Raw genomic sequence first — 7,364 nt, 5'->3', positions numbered from 1 at the left:
TAAAGCTAGACTGGTTGCAAAGGGGTATGGACAAAGAGAAGGAATTGACTACAAAGAAACATTTTCACCTGTTGTGAAAATGAAAACAGTAAGAACTATCCTTGCTACTGCAGCTAGAAAGCATTGGTTTATATATCAAATGGATGTTTATAATGCATTCTTGAATGGTGATTTAAATGATGAGGTCTACATGGATCTACCTCAAGGATTTGCTAGTTAGGGGGAGAATGTAGTATGTAGACTACTCAAATCCCTATATGGACTAAAACAAGCACCAAGGCAGTGGAATACAAAGTTATAGGAGGTATTACTAAGGTCTCAGTTCACTCAAAGCCAATTTGATCCATCATTATACACCAAAAAGACATCATAAGGAGTCACATTGGTGCTAGTATTTGTTGATGATATGTTGATCATCGGAGATAGCTTAAAGTTGATAGAAGAAACCAAGACAATCCTACATCAGAACTTCAAGATGAAAGATCTAGGTGAACTAAGATTTTTCCTTGGAATAGAATTTGCAAGGTCTGATAAAGGGATATTGATGCATCAAAGAAAGTATGCCTTGGAACTTTTGTCTGAGTTAGGCTTAACAGCAGCTAAACCTACAACTACTCCTATGGACTACAACATCAAACTGACATCTAAACAGTTTGATGAATATGTTAAGCATGGGAAGCCTACTGAGGATCCTCCAACAGATTAAGTTGCTTACCAAAAGCTAATTGGTAAGCTGTTGTACCTAACTATGACAAGGCCAGACATAGCCTTCTGTGTTCAGACATTAAGTCAGTTTTTTCAGGATCCTAAGAAGTCTCACATGGAAGCAGCACTGAGGGTTGTGAAGTATGTTAAGAACCAAGCAGGTCAAGGTGTGCTACTGTTTAGTAATACAGATGACAGAATAAGTGCATATTGTGATGCAGACTGGGCATCATGCTCTCAGACTAGAAGGTCTGTAACAGGCTACTTTGTGAAGGTTGAAGAATCACTAGTTTCCTGGAAATCAAAGAAGCAAACTACTGTCTCCAAGAGTTCAACAGAAGCAGAGTTTAGAATTTTTACTGCAGTCACAGCAGAGTTGGTTTGGATCCTAGGCCTGATGAAAGAAGATGGGAATGAAGTAGTTCTACCAGTAGATGTGTTCAGTGATAGCAAGTCTGCTCTGCAAATAGCAGCAAATCCAATATACCATGAGAGAACAAAGCATATTGACATTGACTGCTTCTTTATCAGGGAAAAACTTGTGCAAGGAATGATCAAAACTCACTACATTGCAACCCAAGATCAGCCTGCAGACATGCTGACTAAGGGACTGACAAGAGCACAACAAGTTCATCTCAATGCCAAGCTAGGGATCTGTGACATCTTAACACCTTCCTAGCTTGAGGGGGAGTGTTGAAGTATAAAGAAGAGAGTGGAGAAGAATCTAGAAGAAGCAAAATTAGACTAGTGGGCTTTCGGTTATAACTGTTTTCAGTTAGTTACACTAGTGTTAACGGTTAGTTACTTAGTTAGTTAGCCTAATCCCTAGCCTATAAATGTATTTGACAAAACCCATTGAAGAAAGATGAATACAACAAAATCTATTCACTCTCTAACAATCTTTCTCATCTACTCATCTCATTCTTCTTCTTCTTCTTCCTCTAAATCTGTTCTTCTTTTGTCATTCATCTAAAGAGCTGCTAGCAAGTATTATAACAGTGTATGGTTAATTACAAATACACTGGATATATTGTTGTTGTTGAAGAATTTTATCAACTACTACTATAGTTATCAGAATTCTCTTACTACTCCTTTGACAATGATGTAAGCTAGAAAATGAGTTTGGTTGGTATATGGTCCATTAATACAAATCCTTCTTTTAGTTATATGTCCAATTTCACAGGGAATCTTTGCGTGAATACTTGGGAGATCGTTAGTATAAGTCACAAGAGATATTCATATATAGTCATTTAATTTTCTTCTATTCAAATGGTAACGGATCACTTTGTACTCTCTCCTCGAATCCTCGTAAAAACACGAGCTTCCTTCTTTTGTACGTCCAATTTGTTTTTCTACCTTGTCCTAGTTTACAGAAGGGGAACCTTGGAGTAACTGGTAAAGTTGCTGTCATGTGAGCAAGAGGTAACAGGTTCAAGCATTGGAAACAGTCTTTGGCAGAAATGCAAGGTAAGGCTGGTGGGGCCCTTCCCCGAACACCGCGCATAGCGATAACTGTAGTGCACCGGACTGCCTTTTTTGTCCTAGGTTACTAGCTAGATTGAGTAAAAGCAATTAATTACCTTAATATTGTCAACTTTTTTTATAGCAGCAATGATGTTTAGTTGATCAGTCAATTGCATCCTACCCACTGTGGATATCACCACATCCACTTGTTCTATCGACTTCACCAAGCTCTCGTGATCATACAAATCACCCTGTTTGTTTCAAAGACAACAAATTACAATACATATATAATTGCATGTAAAACTTATTTCAATATTAATTTTACGTAATTAATTATTTTGGTTAGGATCGAAATAATTAGGTGTCATGTGGAAGCTAGCAAAGCAAACCTCGAAAGATGCCACATAAGAAGATAAAAGAGAAATACACCAAAAGAGACACAATAATTTAACGTGGTTCGGTCAATCGACCTGCATTCACAAAAATAGATGAGCAATCCACTGTATAAAAAAGAGTACCAACTGTCAAGAGACAACCTCACACAATTGGCTCAGAATAAAAAAGGTTCACACAAGTGATCCCGCAATACTTGTGTCTCACAAAGTCTCCCCAAAACGTAACTTTCAAACCCCTAGAACTACATTGTGGATGCTGCCAAAATATGGAGAATTTAGGTTTTTCTTTCCCTAAAGGAAAACTCAATTATGGTACCTAAACAAAACCCAATTATAATAAAAAAGTCAGACAAATATCAACAATTTCAATAAAATGAATATGAAGCATGCGCCATACATGAAGAATAGTGACACCCAAATTTTTGAAACTGTCAACCAAGTTAGCCTTAGCAGGGTCCGATTCAAGTGTGCTACGCCGAACCAAAACAAAAGTGGTATGTCCAGCTTTTACACTGGATTGCACTACATGTTTTCCCATGCGTCCAGTTGCTCCAATTACCAAAATTTTGCTAGCCATTTTAATTTGTGTGTGTATATTTTTTTCTAGTGTTTGTTGTGATTTTTCTGTGTATGGAGAGAAAGACTAGTGATGTAGAATGATGAGGGTAAGTGTGTTGGGCAGAAAAAACATGCTGAAGCTACACCTTCTTATAAGAGCTAGCCAGGGACAGGGACGGATCTACGATAGCGGGTAAGGGTCCCATTATCGTAAGACTTATAATTACATTAGAAAAATTATCAATAGATTTAAATATCAACAGGTAGGAATTCATAACAAATGGAATAACTAAGTAGGAGGGGCACACTTGAGATGGGTGCCATGTTGTTGCTGATGTGAGTTCAAACCCTTGTGAGGGTTCCTTTTTTTTCCTATTTAATTTTTTCAAACTTTATTTATTTTGTTGGGAACGCACAAATTTGAAATCCTAAATCCGTCTCTGGCTAGGGAGTTGTAGAGGGTTGCTTTTTTTTTTTTTTTTTTTCCATTTAATTTTTTCGAACTTTATTTATTTTATTGGGAACCCACAAGTTTAAAATAGCTTTGGAAACTTAGGACCCGTTTGGCATACATATTGCAAGTAGTTTTTGGGAAAATTTTTGTCAAAAGACAACCTGCATGTGTACAGTAATGCAATTAGTTATAGTATCGTTTATTGATTGATCTTTGATCACTTGTATGATAAAAGCTTAGTGTGACATGCCTTCAACAGACAACAAAGAATATTTTGCATCAAATTTTACCAAAATGGTAGTGTGTATATAAAATATTCATCATTATGGGGTCGTTTTTTATTAATATTATTGATAGGGAAGATTTTACTTTTTAAAAATATTTCACGGCAACAATACCTACCAAAAAATATCATTTGAATTGGTTGAGTAGCAAAAAATACCATCTATCCCTCCTGATGAGATGCGATGAGGTAAAAATAAAAAGCAAACAAAAATATACCTCTTTCTTATTGCTATATCGAGTTTTACACTTTTCAAAAAGAAGGGCAAAATTCAGAAATAATATACTTATCCTCTTAATTATGAGTTTCATAGCAATATTTTCATAATTACATAATATAACAAGCTTACTTACATTTGGTACATAAATATTGGAATCTACATTATTACATTAATGGAGATCGACATCAAGAAATAGCGTGCACCCGTTCAAACTAACCAACGTTGATGGCAGTGGCGCGGAGTCAGGATTTTTACTAAGGAGGTTCACAAGTGAATATATGAACTAATCGAAGAAGGTTCAACATCTCCTATATATACATAAAAAATAATTTTAACTATGAATATATAGTATAATTTTCGGTCGAAGGGGGTTCTGGGTGAACCCCTTCCTACATGTAGCTCCGCCACTGATTGATGGCATGTTGTCATGGGCAGGAGATGACCGTGTTACTCGGACAACCCGATGGGACACTTCGAGGTCAAAAAAAAAAAGAGCCTTAAATCTCATCTACCTTGGGTAGCAATATGCATTGACTATCAATCCATAGGATTTGTATGCGGTGGTGGATCTAGGATTTAAGAATTGTGGGTGCTTAAAAAAATAAAATATCGCCTCAACAAGGTTCAATCCCGAGACGTTTCTTCAGTGGAGAAGCTTAAGATCAACTTAAATGTCTGTGCACCTAACCAACTTTTTTTTAGTGGATGCTTTTATATATTTTATATCTATTTTTTAATATTTTTTATGTAATTATACTTATTCCTTATCGAGTATACTGGGTGCCGAAGCACCCAAAAAATATACATTGGTCCGCCTGTTTCTATGGGTAATCCATTCAGAGACTGGTCCTAAGAAGCACGGGCGAAGCTAAAGTATAAAAGGGGGGTTCGAACTAATTCAATAGTTTTTATCGTAGAATATTTAGTAAATATAAATATGTTTAATACAATAGACAAGTAAAAGTAAAGAAAGGGAATATTTTTGCTAATTCCATTCTCGAGATATTTGCATACAGTCTCGATATTAAAACTTTTGACAAGTGTGTATATTTAGTTAGCTGCTAATTAGTGATGATGTAATAATTAGTGAGTAATTAGGTATAACTTTTATATTTTGGTAAATTAAGATATTAAGCGATGATTTGTAATTGTAGGTTCTGTTATCTCTTGTTCTTGGCAGTCTTCTAGAGAAAGATGCCTTGTAGTTGTACTTACTATAGTTAAAACTCCGCTCAGTATTATATAGATATATGGTCTTTAACTAGACCAAGTCTTTCTTTTTTAAGAGACCGTTTGAATAGGCTGAAAAAAATGGTTTTTAAAAAGTTTTTTAAAAGTGCTTTTGAAAGTGCTGAACTTGTTTTAAAAATAAGTAGTTACGTGTTTGGATAAAAGTGCTGAAACTGAAAAAAAGTTATTGATGTATTTGATAAACAAGTGCTTTTAAGCATACAATATGGATTAGAACGTAGTATACCTTTACATGGTATTAGAGCTAGGTCCTTCCATGTTTGAGCCCTCATGTTATATGTGAGGAATGGACCGATGGTGGGCAATCCTTCCCTCATAGCTAGCTTTATTTTTAACTTAGACAAAGATAACTTGTTTCTGTTTTCTGTTTACTTTTGTTCATAGACTTCAAAGTACCATGACACAAGCTCAATCAGGAAACCCGAGGATGCCACGGAAGTTCGAAACCATGAACTTAATAAGTTGAAACAAGATTAAAGTAGCTATAGTCATGGTTCCATTTTAAGCTCAAGGCCATCTCAACTAACTTCTCCAACTGTCCTGTGTAATCTTCTCCATGGTCTTCCTGTCTATTATGTTGGCTCAGCCACAGATAACCGTCAAGCTCATGTTCCAGCCCGTGCCTTAAATCCTTCAGACAGAGCCAAAATCCACTTCCATGACACTCCAATTCCTGGATTTGCCTCACCTCCACCTGACTTTAATTCCTTAAGCAAAATTCTTGTACATCTTCTGCCATCATGGGATGCTTGTGCACAGTCGTTGTTCACGATTAATCATAATCTATATTTTTTGATTAGTACATGGATACAAAAGTATCATTTAGTCTTGCAGGTGCATAGCTTGAAACTCGGTAGATAATGAGCATGCTTCTTTGCTCTTCTCCACTTAACACCAACTAAATCTTGTGTACAACAGGATTTGAACGCTTGACATATGCTTAACCTATGCATTATGTGTAACATGTTCTTAACCTATGCATTATGAGTTACGCTCTCACTACTAGACCGAAGTTGTTGGGGGCGGCATTTTCTTTTGAGTCTTGACCAAGTCAACCGTTCTTTTAGCAACCACATCATTTTGAATGAGTGGCTCGAATTTCATGTGCTAAAGTAAAGTTTAAAACAAGATAAGGTGATAGGATAATGCCTCTCATCCACATCTTTTGATAGGTAGCTTTCAAACAATAAGAGAAACTTAAGGTGTGCTGGTATATATGGAAAAAGATATTTTTCTTCGCTAGGAAACAAGTTTCTTAAAAGATGAGGAAAGTAGGGAAGACGACCCCATAAGTCACGTTCCAATTTCATTGTTTCCTCCTCACCCATCCAACTTATCTCCACATATGCAATTTGACCATTGGAAACATCTAGAGATGACAAACTGGACCTCACGATTCTTATGTTGTATAGTCACTAGGGTTTTAAAATGGTGTCACAAAAGCTATTGTAATTGTGACTCATACATACATACATACATATATATATATATTTAATGATATGCAGATGCTTATTTTTAGGATAAGATACGAGAAGGACAACTATTTTATTAGCTAATTAATCTAGCTTTAGCACTAGCTTGAGAATGTATAATAATCACTGTGTTATTCATAACGTTTTCAGGTATACGAATCTGTATATACATGCAACAATAACTTCAACACAAGTTCAAGTCTAAGACAAGAACACTTATGAAAGTTTCTTAACACCTTCAACACAAGATTATTAATAATCTTTCCAAGAAGTATGTTAATTTTCAGAAATGAGATGAAACAGAATTTTTAAGGCCAAATCCCCCGACATCACGGAGTGTCTTTAAGGAATAATTCTCCTCATTGTACCTGAGGTTATGGAATCTTCCTCCCAGGATAAAATGGCCTTCAATCCGAACAATAACGACACCTCAAATTGTTGGATTCAACGAACTGATTCAACAGCGTAATGATCACACAGAATTTTTGTATAGAAGAAGAGTGTTTTTGCTATCAAAAATCATGCCAATACCTGAGGAATATATTAGGTATTTATATCCTTT

The 7,364-nt window shown here is 35.8% G+C and overlaps 1 protein-coding gene across 2 annotated transcripts in view; it reads right to left on the bottom strand.

Moving 5' to 3' along the window:
• LOC107870192 (eugenol synthase 1) overlaps nucleotides 1-3,397 on the bottom strand; it is a 10,836-nt gene extending 7,439 nt beyond the window's left edge. Inside the window, exons 1-2 of one of the 2 annotated variants that reach the window (XM_016716634.2) lie at nucleotides 2,962-3,387; nucleotides 2,286-2,420 (exon numbers count right to left, since the gene is read on the bottom strand). In XM_016716634.2, coding sequence (XP_016572120.2) covers nucleotides 2,286-2,420; nucleotides 2,962-3,141 — 315 coding nt within the window. In that variant the 5' untranslated portion in view covers nucleotides 3,142-3,387. Of the gene's footprint in view, nucleotides 1-2,285; nucleotides 2,421-2,961 lie in introns of both variants that reach the window. The other variant, XM_016716635.2, reaches the window with a different exon arrangement.
• Nucleotides 3,398-7,364: the final 3,967 nt, after the last annotated feature.

Source organism: Capsicum annuum, chromosome 5 (genome assembly GCF_002878395.1).
Source record: "Capsicum annuum cultivar UCD-10X-F1 chromosome 5, UCD10Xv1.1, whole genome shotgun sequence".
Taxonomy (NCBI): domain Eukaryota; kingdom Viridiplantae; phylum Streptophyta; class Magnoliopsida; order Solanales; family Solanaceae; genus Capsicum; species Capsicum annuum.
Note: the sequence above shows the minus strand (reverse complement) of the source record. Positions and strands in the feature narration are given on the sequence as shown.